This window comes from Pongo pygmaeus, chromosome 5 (assembly GCF_028885625.2).
Source record: "Pongo pygmaeus isolate AG05252 chromosome 5, NHGRI_mPonPyg2-v2.0_pri, whole genome shotgun sequence".
Lineage (NCBI taxonomy): Eukaryota > Metazoa > Chordata > Mammalia > Primates > Hominidae > Pongo > Pongo pygmaeus.
In genome coordinates, this window is record NC_072378.2 from 143669574 (window position 1) to 143684442 (window position 14869).

The 14869-nt window shown below is 42.1% G+C and overlaps 1 protein-coding gene across 7 annotated transcripts in view; it reads left to right on the forward strand.

Moving 5' to 3' along the window:
• AIG1 (androgen induced 1) overlaps positions 1 to 14869 on the forward strand; it is a 282222-nt gene that overhangs the window by 222512 nt on the left and 44841 nt on the right. For all 7 annotated transcript variants that reach the window (XM_063666677.1, XM_063666675.1, XM_054492250.2 and 4 more), the window contains one exon: positions 736 to 851. In XM_063666677.1, the coding sequence (XP_063522747.1) occupies positions 736 to 851 (116 nt within the window). The remainder of the gene's footprint in view (positions 1 to 735; positions 852 to 14869) is intronic.

A 14869-nucleotide genomic window follows, 5' to 3' on the forward strand; every position in this document is an offset into this window, starting at 1 on the left:
GTTGTTTGTTAACCTGCTGCTCGTGCACACATAATTTGGCATTATTTATCAACAGCCTTAAAATCATATAGCCTTTGACAACAAAAACATAATTTAACATAGTTTGTCTTTCAGACAAAGACTTCTATGAAAGATGTTCATCATGATGTTTTTAATAAATGAATGGTTGAAAATCTTTTACATCTTGATATCTAAGAACAAGAATTGGTTAAATAAATCTTAGTGTATCCATATAATGGAGTTCTCCAAAGCTATGGTCAAGACCGATGTTCTAGAAGAATTTCTAAACTACCATATCAAAAATTCTCATGCTGCAATATTATGATAAAAATCCAAAACAGAATTGCACACACAGTATGATATTAACTGTGTTTAAGTAATATGAACAAGGAGGGAAAAAATGGGACGTACACCAAAATGTTAACAGTGGTGACTGTTATTCCTTTCTTTAGTTCCAGTTTTTTCTTAGACATTTTTCTAGGTTATCAAAATTCTCTGTAATGGGCATAAAATACAGTAAAATTTCAAAAATTAAGATACAGAAGAAAAATATTAATGGAGCAATCAGCGCACTATGTGGTTTTACGTCCATTCTACTTCTTTGGCGAGCCATAGACTTCTTTCTGCCTGACACTTTCCTAGGAATTTATAGTGTGCATTCTCCTACTGGCGAAAAAACAACTATAGAGAGACGATGATAGCAATCTGTGTCACCAAGTCTCTGTTATTTTCCAGCACACGACGGTTCTGCCCTTTATATTAATTGAGATGAGGACATCGCACCATCAGTATCCCAGCAGGAGCAGCGGACTCACCGCCATATGTACCTTCTCTGTTGGCTATATATTATGGTAAGGACCATGCCTGCTGGGCTTTCTTATTGTATTAGATTTTGCACTGCTAAATTTGGGCACATATTTCATTATGGATATAATCACTAACAGATTCACGCTGTGTGCCTCATTTGGTCCAAGACCTGGGCTTTGTCTCGTTTCCCCAGATGCTTATATTTTTAGAAAGTATATGCCAAACCTCACACAACAGGAATTTGTTGAACAATCCCATGTAAGCAGTGGTTCTTCCAAGGCTACATTTTTCAACTCTTTTTCAAACTAAATGTTTTTCTTGGACACCGGTTTTATTGCTTAAGGGCTTTTTTGCTTGGGATTTTGTTGTTGTTGCTTTTGTTGGGGGGCAGGGGAGTTGCAGCAAACAGAAACCAGAACAGAAGTGACCTCTTAGAGCAATGACTTTAAACTTACTAGGAAACAAGTGAAAATGTACGTTTTCCCTGGTCCAATTAAAACCTACTCCAGAATTAACTGTTACATGGAGAATGCATTAAACTGTTCTGTTTTTAAATATTGGGATAAATAAACCACAAGAAATCTTCATTTGATCTATTGTGCACAATTCAGATAGAAGTGTGAGGTGCCAAATTTATCTGATAAAAGAATTTTTGCCTGGCGAGTCTACTTCACATTAATTTCAGTTCTTATCAGGTTTTTAACACTTCAAAAATTATTTATCTTAACATAGAGAATTTCTTATTTCTCTTTATAATTCCAAGTCCTCTTTGACATATTAACATGCACAGAGGAGGTCCCTCCTGCCAGCATTTCTGCCTCCTGGGACTCTTTTGTCCTGAGTTCTGGATCACCATCCCCTCCTTTAAGCCCAAAGGACTGGATAGTGTTCTTCCAAAAACCCCTCAATTGTACTTAATCCCCCCAAATCCTAGAGCTCTTTGGGAGGCCCTATCTCCATGGAGCATCTTGCTCCAGCTGGAGTTGAAAAATAAAATAAAGGTCACTACAGTACATGACACACTTTGCATAAACAATCACATGATGCCCCAAATCTGAGCAGAAAGGAGATTTGCTTCAGGAAGTCACACCCTGTGGCTGCATATAAGGGGACATCCAGAGGATGTCCATGTGGACAAGCATGAGCCACCGCGTCCAGCTGGGAGGAGCTTTACGACCATGTGGTAAAGCTCCTCCCAGCTGGGTTTTGTGGCTCACGCTTGTAATCCCAGCACTTTGAGACGCCCAGGCAGGCAGATCACTTGAGACCAGGAGTTCGCGACCAGTCTTGTCAACGTGGTGAAACCCCATCTCTACTAAAAATACAAAAAATTAGTCAGGTGTGGTGGTGGGCGCCTGTAATCCCACCTACTCGGGAGGCTGAGGTGTTAAGAATCTCTTGAACCCGGGAGACAGAAGTTGCAGCGAGCCAAGATTGCGCAACTGCACTCCACCCTGTCTCAAAAATAAATAAATAAATAAATAAATAAGCTCCTCCCATTGGCCCCTCCATCAACTAGTAAAGACCACTTGCAAGGACTAGGGAAGTATTTGTTTTCCTAATTACTTTCTAAGTTTTTTGCCTCATCCAAAACCTTAAGTGTTGACTTTCTCTGATAAAAAATGTTCAAATGATCAGAACTCACACCTGCAATATGACTGAAGTTATGTCTTAAAAATGGATTTATGTGCTTTATACATATGAACTTACATTCAAATGAGTGTTGTCTTTCAGAAGAGTCAAGTAGGGAGGCTGCACAATTATTGCAGGGATGCCACAGATGTTTAAAACATACCTGGAACTGCCTATAGCCATAGTTTAAAAATCAGTCTCGCATCCCACCCCCACCCCAAATACGGTCTTGTTACTTTGCACTCATATTTGCTTACCTGTGGAAAAGGCAAGTTCTTTACTCTGGGAACTCTAGGTATATTTCTGCAAATTCATTTATATGCTATTAAATTATCTGCATCTTGTAGAGCCCCAGAGATTTCAGGAACTATGTACTTTCTGATGGCCTGTCTTCCATTGTGGGTAGAATCAGTCCACGTTCCAAAGAGACACATGGGAAATACCACATAGTGCTCATTATAGACCCCCAAGATCCCTCATTAAAATGAAGCATTACTCATGCTCTGCATGCCAAGTGAGGCTTGCCAGCTCTGCGTACTCCCTAAGCAAACCAGTACTTGTTTGGACATGTATTTACATTAACCAGTGAATTCTCTCAGATTTGCTCTGAGAAAGCATTCAAAGTAGACTTTTTCCTTTGGTGTTCTGCCCTGGGCATTCATAACTATGCCAAATGCTAAACAATGGCCCTCACGTCATGTCACATTATGTAAATCCAAGATTTTAATTGTTATCAAAAAGGTACTGGCTTTTGCTTCCTTTCAGACTATGTTAGGGCCGACATACCATTGACACAACAGCCAAAGGTTTGGGATATGAAATCTTCTGATAGCATACCAGGGTTGTAACTGGACATTCCAGAGCCCCATGCCAAGATGAAAGAAAGCATTCCTCTCATCACATGTAAATTATAAAAGAAATAGATGGCCTGTGCAATACTGAGTAAGGTTGAGCTAAATCTGTACCTCAGGGGCTGACCAGGCTGGCTGGCTGTTTTGCTGGGACTCTAACTTGCTATCCAGTGGCCATCCTCATCTGAATCTATTCTCTTCCCAGGTTTGGGTAGTGAGAGTAGAGAAAGTAAGGGATACCTGGACTTTCCCCACTGACTGGTTCCCATTGAGCTCCCATTCTCGGTCGTTCTGTTTCCCAGCCCCGTTGCAGTCCTCCCCAAGCTTAGCATCTAAAGGCCATCCCAGTCTCCTTCCGTGATGACTTCTGCCTCCCTGCCATGTTTCTTTTTCCCCCAGCCCAAACATCACCTGTCCATTTGTGGGAAGCTCTTAACTCCTTTCCTGGACACCCCCCTCCATCATCAACCCCCCCACACACACATTTCTCTGCACCCCGTTTGTGAGATTTTCCCTAATCAATGAGAGGACCCTTAGCATTCTGGATACGTACAGAGGTCTCCTTGGTGTCTGATATTATATATATCATTGGTGTCTGATATATATATATATATCATTTGAATGTAAGTTCATATGTATAAAGCACATAAATCCATTTTTAGGACATAACTTCAGTCATATTGCAGGTGTGAGTTCTGATCATTTGAACATTTTTTATCAGAGAAAGTCAACACTTAAGGTTTTGGATGAGGCAAAAAACTTAGAAAGTAATTAGGAAAACAAATACTTCCCTAGTCCTTGCAAGTGGTCTTTACTAGTTGATGGAGGGGCCAATGGGAGGAGCTTATTTATTTATTTATTTATTTATTTATTTATTTTTGAGACAGGGTGGAGTGCATTATGATTCCTGAGTTTAAGTATCAGGAATCATAATGGGTACCATTCCTTTGAGCCAGACACTGTGCCAAGTTCAGTTCAAATATTATCTCATTTAGTTCCCCAAACAGTCCTTAGAGATAGGCATGATCTTGCCCATTTTACAGGGAAGTATGCTGAAGTTTAGAAAGAGTACATGACTTGCCCAGGATGAGCCACTGGACTCTTGCCAGAACTACGGTGCAAGCCCCAGTGTGTGGCTCCAGATTGTCGTCTGTTAACTGGACCCTCCACTGCCCTTGCTGTGTGAAGAGTAACTCTATGAATGGACATACTGAGTTTTTTATTTTGTTTAGAAGAAATACATAAGAACCAGCCAAGCCTGGTAGCTGAGGCCACTTTCTGGGTTGGAAACATTTCTAGGCTTTAGCTTACTCAGAAGTAAAACAGAGAGGAGGACAGAATGTACCTCATAGTTGGAAAGACACTGTTATTGTATATAAAGCCCATAGAACAATGCCTGACTACAGTTAAAAAAAAAAAAAAAAAAAAAAAAACTATATTTGCTGTTTATCAGTCCTGAGATGCTTCTCAACAAATAGTAGTATAAACAGTAATGTTTTCTTTTCAAGGCTTGAGAATTTTAGTTACCATAAGTGTTTTCTCTTCTTTTTACTCATTCTGGATCACTTGCACAAAATCGAAAACAATTTTAATAGTCATAAACAACTCCAAGGGATATGAAAATATCTTTTTTTAATTATAAAAGAATGATTAGGAAATCTTACAGGGGTACTGGGTAACACAGGGAGCTTTAAGATCATGAGCTCCTGACTCTTGTCACCTTCTAGTTGACATGTATAAAAGAGAAGACATCTTTGCTCCACCTGGTGCAGCCGTCTGGGACTGAATCTTTTCCCGGGCTGGCTCCACCCTCACTTCCAAGCACCTGGAATCCTTGTCTCCCTGCAGTTCTGCTGCTCCTCATTGCTCTGCCTTTCAATCTGCAAGATACAGAAAGAGGAAACCAACTCAGACCCTAGGAAATGTACATCCTCAAAGCTTCAAGAGTGGTCTCTCTCCTAAGGAGTCTTCTTCCAGCCCCTGGCTATTCTCCCCTCCTTCAGGGGTTTCTCATTCAATCAGAGCCCATGTGAGATCTCAGAAGCCATGTGTGATACGTGCTGATCTCTCAACCCAGGACACATCAAGAGCAAGTAGACCTTAGTGAAGGGGCCAAAATGGATCCTGGGTGTTTCCACTTAATGGATAAATATTCCTTGTCAACTGCTGTGAGTGTATTTAAAGCAAAACAGAGATGTCTGTTGTCTCTGGGCCCTAGTGGTTTTAAACAAATTCCATATTCCAAATCTTATTTCCCCAAATGTGTTCATCGAATAACTTTCCAACACAGAAAATAAAACAAAGTCAAGTCAGAATTGTTAATGGAAAAAGCAAACTCTGTAAAATATTTAAAGAGGTTTATTCTGAGGCAATACAAGTGACCATGGCCCAGGGAACAGTCTCAAGAGGTCCTGAGAAAGTGTGCCCAAGATGGTTGGGTTACAGTTTGGTTTTATACATTTTAGAGAGACAGAAGTTACAAGCAAAGACATAAATCTATACCTGTAAGGTATGCATTGGTTTGACCTGAAAAGGTAGGATGTCTCAAAGAAGTAGTGGGTGGTTACAAGTCATAGGTGAATTCAAAGATTTTTCTGGTTGGGAGTTGTTTGAAAGAATTAAACTTTGTCTAAGGACTTTAAATCAGTAGAAAGAAATGCTTGAGTTAAGATAAAGGAGATTGTGGAGACCAAGGTTCTTGTTATGTAGATGAAGCCTCATACATGGCAGCCTTCAGAGAGAATGGATGGTAAATGTCTCTTTTCAGACCCTAAATGGCATCAGGCTCTTTGTTAATCTCTCCTAGATCCAGGAAAGTCCTGGCTGTATTAATGGAGACTCTACAAATGCAAAGATCCCCCACAAAAGATGGCTCTGCAAAGCCATTTCAAAATATGTCAAAGAAATACATTTTGGGCTAAAATATGTTTGATTTCCTTCAGGACCTCCTGTCTGTTACGTGATGCTACATCAAAATCAGGTTGAAATTTGGAATCTTATTGCCACAAAGAGTTTGTTTTGTCAGTCTTATGATCTCTATTTTAATGTTAATCCTGGTCAGTTATGCCTAAACTCCAAAAAGGAGAGGGTACAATTAGGCATGTCTAACCTGCCTTCCCCTAATGGCTGCGAGTTCCATTTTTCAGGTTTCTCTAGGGTCCCCTTGGCCCAGAGGGGGTCCATTCAGTTGGTTGAGAGGCTTAGAATTTTATTTTTGGTTTACAGAATGAAGTATGTTCATTCTTTTATGATCATTCCTTAATTATTTCATGTCAAAATTCTATCTCCCACAAAATTTGATTATCTCCTAACTGGGCAATTTTGGATGATTTTTTTGGCTTCTTGTTGAAATGTTTTTGTACCTCAAGTTTCTGCTGGAAACATACATTATTTTTTATTTACATACAATATTTGTAAGCCAGAGAAAAAATTCTCAAAAATAAAAATAAGAGTGTACTCAAATTTTAAAGTCTTAGAATTTTTAGCCATGAATGAGTAAAATTTTTAGGAAAAAATGTGTACCCTCTTTACTAAGAAAATGAAATTTTAGACCACATTCAATTCCTTCCATTTAATCAGATGTTTCTTCACCAGTTAAACAAATCTGGCTGACACGTGTTCTTTGACCAGCAGATGACATTTTTCTCTATTCAGCTTGAATCTTTCACTCCACCATAGCTGTTGACTTTTATATCTGTAACGGTTTGTATACATTTTTCTGATTTTCTGGCATTGGAGAACCGAGTCCAAGATGAATGAAGGTGATAATGTTACTGGCGGCATATATGTATGGGTCTGCAGCAACCTCAGTTCTTGCCTCCTCAGAAGAAATAATTTGACCAAGGGGCATAAGGCAGAGTGAGACTGAGGCAAGTTTTAGAACAGGAGTAAAAGTTTATTTAAAAGCTTTAGAGCAGGAATGAAAGGAAGTAAAGAACACTTGGAAGAGGGTCAAGTGGGCAACTTGGGAGATGAAGTGTGCAGTTTGACCTTTTGACCTGGTGTTTTATGTGTTGGCATGCTTCCGGGGTCTTGTGTTCCTTTCCCCCTGATTCTTTCCTTGGAGTGGGCTGCCCACATGCACAGTGGCCTGCTAGCACTTGGCAGGGGCTGCATGCGCAGCGTGTTTACTGGAGTTGCGCGCATGCTCACTTGAGGCATTCTTCCCTTACCAGTTGAATGCTCCTGGAAAGTCATATACCAATTAAACTCCACCATTTTTCCACTTAGTGTGCATGATTGAGCCCACTCACCCAACTCCTGAGATCTTATCAGGAAGCTGTTGATCATGAACTTTAGGTGTCTTTCTCTACTGGGAGACGGCCGTTCCCTGGTGCCAGCTGCAACCAATTATTATTTTAGAGAGGCAGTTTTAACAGCAACCGACTGACCATCACCTGATGGTTGCCTGACATTCTTGTTTGTTGGGAGGTGGCAGGGGAAGCTCTCCTGCCCTTTCACGTCTGACTAGCTACCTACTGTAACAATAAGTATCTCACATTCTGAAGAGAGCTACCTTTCTTGGGGCTTACAAGAGACAGCCGAAGGACTTTGCTCACTTACTATCACCAAGGCCATCCATGCTCCACTATGCTTGTCTTCCCCACCCTCTTCCCAAGATGGGGAAGAGGGACAGGCTCTTTGCAGTCTTGAGTTTTGGATCTAGGGGAGCTGTTAGGGGAAGGAAGGGCCTCTCCACATGGACCAAAGCCAAGTGTGAGGCTCTAAGAGAATCCCTGGTAAATAATAGCGATGAGGCAGGAATTTAGGAAGCTGACACGTTAGCCTTCCTTATATCTCCTATTTAAGCAAGGAAAAGAGTCTTGGAAGGATATGGCAGGGCAGAGGGAGGGGAAGCTGTAAAGCCGCCTGTGATCCCATCATTGTATGTGTCAAAGTTTCTTATAGATCTGGTTTGACATAGAGGAAGGTTGCTGGAGTTGAGCTGTCTTGATGGTGGCCCACCCAAGAAAGAATGGCTCCTGGGCAAGGGTTTTCCAGCAGCAGGAAACCATGGGGTGTGCTGCCCTGGACAGGAGCCAGGGGGTGTTAAAGAGTTCTAGCTGGAGCCAGCCAGATCCCCCACATAAGGAAGCTCTTCATTTCAGAAACCCTTCAGAGACCCCTGCAAACCTCACACGTGTGCACCCGATGCAGAGGTGAGCACCTGGACTTCAGCCTCACAGCACTAATTAGTGGGAAGCAGGAATTTGCCAATGACAGGGAAAGCCCCTTGCATAAGCAGAGGCAGTGAAGTCAGAAGATATTCATCCTTCTTCCATTTCCCCTGCCAGAAAGGAAAGAGGCATCTCAGAACCAGGCCACGTCCTCCTCTTCTACTTCAGGGTCTTGGAGTGCTTGGAATAAAGAAGTAAACCCCCCTCCCATTCAGGGTTCCAGCAATAAGCCTGGTGTATTCAAGGAAAGCAGAAGGCCACTGTGTGTTGAAGCAGAGTGAGGGAGAGTGCACAGAGCTCCTAGGGTGAGGAAAGGAGAGCGTTATAGGCCACTGGAAAGACTGTCCTTAATTCAAATTGGCAGTCATTGGAAGGTTTGGACAGAGACTTGACATGAACTGAGACATTTCTAAGGAATCACTTTGGCCAATGTGTTAAGAGTGGATTGAAGGCAAGGGTAGAACAAGGAGAAGAGAAGGGAAGGCTATAGAAGAAATCCTGATAAGAGATGAAGTGGCCTGGCCCCTGGTGTTAGAAATGGCGTTAATAGGATTCTGGATATATTTTGAAGGTAGAGTCAACAGGATTTCCTGGCCAAATTTAAATTGAACTCTGGACTCAGCCCCTTTAATAATGTTTAACCTTGGTATGAAAGGCAAAATAATGCTCACCACAAACCCCCAAAGATATCCATATCCTAAAATCCCCAGAACTTGTGGATATGTTCCCTGACATGGCACATGGCAAAAAGGACTTTGCAGGTGTGATTAAGGTAAGGACCTTGTGATGGGCAGGTTAGCCTGCTTTGTGCAGGTGGACCCAGTCTAATCCCATGAATCCTTAAGAGTGGAGAGCCATTCACAACTGTGGTCAGAGAGAGACGTGACTGTGGAAGGACAGAGAGATGCAGTGGAGAAAGGACTTGAACTGCCGTCACTGGCTTTGAAGACAGAGGAAGGGGCTGTGAGCACGGAACAAGGGCCCCCTCTAGAAGCCGAAAAAGGCAAGGAAAGGGATTCTCCCCTAGGGCTTCCAGAAAGGAACTCAGCCCTGCTGACACCTTAATTTTAGCTCAGTGACACCTATGTTATACTTCTAACCTGTAGAATTCTCTGATGAATATGTGTTGTTTTAAGCCACAAGTCTGTGGCAATGTGTCATAGTAGCAAGAAAAAAATGAATACTTGAACAAATCACTTAATCTCTGTGGGCCTCAATTTCCTTATCCGAAACAAACAGAAAAAAAGAGCATGATGATAGTGATCAGGCAGGATTGCTGTGAGAATCAGAAAAATGGGTATACAATGTCCAGCACCTAACTGGCACTCAGTTACACTGGCCATTGTTGTTCTGTTTACATGCTAGGAATACTCCATCCTAAGAGAGCCTCAGCTTAGTTCTTTCTGCAACTTTCTTCCCTCACGAACCTTACCCTGGAAGACAGAAGTCCAGATCTTTGAAGTTAGATGCTCCTTGTTTAGTTCCCGTCTTCCTCGGGTCTTTGAGCAAATTACTTATCCTCTCTTAGCCTCATTGTTACCACCTTTAAAATGGGAAAGAATGCCTGCCTCACAGAGTTGTGAGGATTAATGAGCCCATAGGGATGATCAGGAAATGAGAGCATCTTTCCTTCCTCTTAGGCGACAAAATTCCTGAATGCCTGCAGAGACCCTAGGAGAAAGGCTCATTTCCTTTCTCTTTCTCTCTCTCTTCCCCACCACCCTTATTTTATTTTCATTTTATCCTCTGTTCTTCATACGGGCTTTGGTCCTACTTTACAGGATGTGTGGCTCTTCATAACCTATTAAGAATGTTAAAGAGTTTTCTGAAATTTTCTTATGGTTCATATATTAAGTTATTTCCGGAGCTCTGCTTTTCCCATGAGATTCGAGAATGTCATTGCTTTCCCATTATTCCAATCTGCGTATTTTTACAAGCACTGTGCTGAAAATGCACTATTTTCTCATCTTCTAAGGAAAAGTCTATCTGGGCAGTTGAAAGCCTGACAACAGAGAGTATGTCTTGCCCTTGGCACCTGAGAATGTCCACTTGGGTGTTGGTCAAATCAGCTTCTTAGACCTGCATCTGGACAGAAAAGGCTTATGTATATAATCTGTCTCAATCCCCAGTATTTATTATTCTGAGTTTTTTGTTCTCCTACCATTCTCAGACATTCTGGGAGTACATGAAGAACTAGAATTCCCCATGTGCTATTAACCTTGCCCCACCCTGAAGTCATGTTTTATGTGTTTATGATCCTTCCCACACTCCCCAGCTTCCCTGCAGCCATGCCCACACCACTGCTTCTTTTCCCCATAGTCTGCTCAAATCACCAGTGTGATGCTGCTTGTGCTCTTGATGCTACTTGGCAATTTTCCTGTGGATTTCTCCAGCCATCTCTATCCACTCCCCTCCACCTCCACCTCACTCTCCCAGTCCTCCCAGCAGATGGCCTGGCCTTTTATTTTGCAGAGAAGATAAAAGACTCTAAACAAGCACTCCTTCAATCTCCCCCTACAAACATCATTTCTGCACCCATCCTCTCTTCACCTCCTGAGACAATAGGAAAAGGGCCTCTATGTCTTTCAGCAAGCAGTCCTTCCTTCTGGACTCTGGCCTCATACCCTTCCACCTCTCCTGGGACCCCATTCGTGGCCATCACTTCATTCTCCTGTAAGTTCAGTCTCACTGCTGGATCCTTTCAATCAGCATCTGAACACACTGTAGTCCTGGTCTCCACCTTACAACATTGCTCTTCTAGGACTAGCCCCTGTACATCTAGCTGCTTCCCTATTTCCCTACTCACAGCTGAGTGCCTTCAAAGAGTTGTCTGCATTGTCTCTACTCTCACACAGCAAAGGCTTAAGAGACACGGTGGTATAATGGTTGAGAGAGTGGATTCATGAGCCAGACTGCCTAAGCCTATATTCTGCTTCTGCTGTATGAACTGGGCCAAGTCACTTAACCTCTCTGTGCCTTGGTTTTCTCATCTGTAGAATGGGATAATAATAATAACTTTCTCATCAGATTGGCATTACCATTAAACTAATACTAGTCTTTAGTATATGTAAAATGCATAGGACAGTAACTCACACAGAGAATGTACTATGTTAATATTATTATTATTAATCCACACCAATGTGGCTTCAGCTGTCATTACTTTAGCAAAACTTTGGCTGATGTCACCAGTGACTTCTCTTTTGCTGAATTTATGGAATGCTCTGTAGACCTCTTCTCAATTGACATTTCAGCAATTTGATACTAAAACACACCTCCCCCCCTTCCTGATACACTCTGTTCCTCTGATTTAGGTGTTGTAACCATTTATTTTCACTCCATTCTGAAGATGATCCCTCTCAGCCTCATTTGCTGGCTCTTTCAACTCCCCCCAAACCTCAGTGTTGGAATTCTTCAGAGCTCGCTTCCAGGTCCTCTTGTTTTACTACCCACTCTCCCTAGGTAAACCCACCCACATGTATTTGCAATGCCTCCATTTCGGAACTCCATCCCATACCTCTCTCCTGAACCTATTCCATATCTACTCACTTAGCAATTGCAAACCAACCTCATGCCATGCCAGATGTCTGCATCCAACCCCAAACCTGCATCCCCTTGTCATCGTCCCAAAACTAGTCGTTCATGCTGGAAATCTATGAGACATCCTCAACCCATCTCTCTTGGGCGCACTCCAGGCAGTTGTTCACCAATTTCTGACTTCTGTACCTCCAGTGTACTTGTAGAATCTTTATACTTTGCTCCATCTCCACTGCCAACACTATGATCCAAGCCTCAGTTATCTCTCCCCTCAACCACTGCTAGAACTGTCTATCCAAAGGATCCCTGAGTAATCTTTTATAAACAAATGTCATCATGCTACTCCCTTGCTCCAAGACTGTGGATGACTTCCCATTGCTCCTCAAGATAAGAACCAAAATTCCTTTACATGGTTTAGGGGGCCCTGCATTACCTGACCCCTGCTGACCTCTGGCCTCATCATATTCCTCCTTCCCTTTTGCTTGCTAGCTCCAGACACAGTGATCTTCTCTGATTGTCAAAAGCAATAAGCTTCGTCCACCTTCAAAGCTTTCACTTTCTTTGTGCCACCAACAAATCCCACCTCTCCCTCAGTCGTGTCTCGCACCAGTGTTAGTTTCAAATCCTGCTCCTCTTTCAGGCCTCAACTTAACTCTCTTTTTCTCAGGGAAGCCCTCTCTGATTCTCCAGACTTGGTTCAGCTACTCTGTGCTACACTACTATAATCTGTTGATTTCTGCCAGGGGATTTAAAAAATAGTTGAAGTTTTGTGGTTATTTGATTAACTTTTTCTCCAAAGTCTGCCCCAAAAATCCCCTCCCTTCACTATCTAGAGCAAGAAAGAGAATTAGCACTTCAAATTATCTTAAAGAAAATAAAGAGGGCTTCCTTGTCTCCAGTATTCTAAGAGTTAATCCAAGCACATTTTCTTTAGACATTACATCAATAAAATGTCACAGAAAATATTTCTAAGATAGACTTTAATAAGAGAAATTGCAACAGTGAGTTTTAAATGCAAGCAAATAGAGAAAATGAATATATATTGCACATACACACATGCACCCACACACGCACACACACACACACACACACCCCTACCTCTCTTACACTTAGTTCATTGGTAACCATATAAAGTGTTTATGACACCCCTGCCATCCATTTCTCCACTATTGAATTTCAGCTTTATTGTCTCTTCTCCCACCTGCCTAATTCATTTAAATTGCCAACTGAAGCTGATAAAGTTGTAGCAGAAACCTCACAGACTGCACTCCTTGCCAGAGTGACTCACATCCTATAGGAGAGATGACCTAGTTCAGGCAATGAAAACATTCCACATAAAGGAAAGATGTATTAATTAGCAAAATCATAACCTCTTCGTTTCCCTGAGGGGTGCCTTCTTGGTGTCTTTGAGAGTATGAGAGCATTTTGAAGGCTCAGAACATATTCTCTTGTGGGCTGCATGGGAGGGTACATGTATGTGAGCATCTTCACAGGGACCCCTATCCTGCCCAGTCCCACCTTTAGCAGATGGTTTCCACAGCTGACATTAACTGAGAGGAAACCAGTCCCCAGGCATTTGTATCTCCCACAGCACCCAACAGAGGCACACATTAAAATCTGGTTAAAAGTAAACAATTCAGATGAAGAGTTATCTGTGCCAGAGATGAGCTTATACCCCAAGAGTCAACAGAAATGTATAGCCAAAAAGACCATTTGCTTGTTATGGGATGGAAATGGCAAGAGAAACTTGATCTAAAATAGCCATATAAAATGTTGACTTTGTACATGTAAGTAGACCGATTTCCCTAATAATTTTCAAAGTAAGAGAAGCAACTGGCTTATTATTATTGTAATATTTTAATTCTCCAATATTCTGAAAGATCTGGGTACATCTTGACTGGTGACAAAGTTCATTAACTCTCTCAAACAAGCACTTACTGAGTGCCTACCAGGTGTCAGGCATTATGCTAGGTGCAGGAGGTAGACTATGGAAGAAGCTTCAGCTCTGTCCTCAAGGAGCTTACAGTCTATTGAAGATACCGGGAACTAAAAAGCCATAGTCATCCAGTTGATAACTGCTATTTGCAAGAGGAAAAATAGAGTCTACGGAAGGTTCTCTAACCCAGACTTAGAGAGCCCTGAAAGGCTTCCCAGAGGAAATGACATGTAAGCTGCCTCTTGGAGGGTGAATAAGAGTTAGCTTTATGAAGGTCCAGGATCAAAGTGTCCCAGGCAGAAAAAGCAGATGGCCTAGAAGCAATGGAGAGGAAGCCATAGTCAGGCAGCCAAAGCAGTTCAGTGCACCTGGAGCCACTGACATTTTCCCTCCTCCTGTCACTGCAATATATGTTCCGCCTCAACTCTCCCCACCAAAACTGTTTTCATTTTTTGTTTCTACAGTATCCTTCTTTGAACTGGTTATTTCATGATTGGGTGGGTGGGTGGGTGGTTATTTAGATGATTGGTTGGTTGGTTGGTTGGATGGTTGCTTGGGTGGTTGGATGGATGTTTGGGTGGTTGGATGGCTGGGTGATTGGATGGTTGGGTGGTTGGTTGGGTGGGTGGTTGCTTAGCTGGGTGATTGGTTGATTGGTAGAGCGGTTGGTTTGCCCATTTCCTGTAACACTGCTCCTACTCAGCCTCCTTGGGAGGCCCCATTCTTCACACTCCCTGATGCTCTAGCCCTCCTGGCAAGCTTTCATACACTGCCTCTCCTCCAATTTTCATGTCTCAGCCAGAGAGTTTTTTTAAAATGCAAATTTTATCCTGTCAATCCTCCTACTTAAAACTCTTCAATAGTTTATTTTTTCTAGTTTGGGTATTTTTTTTTTCTTTCTGGTAGCACTTTTATTCTTTCTTGCACAATGA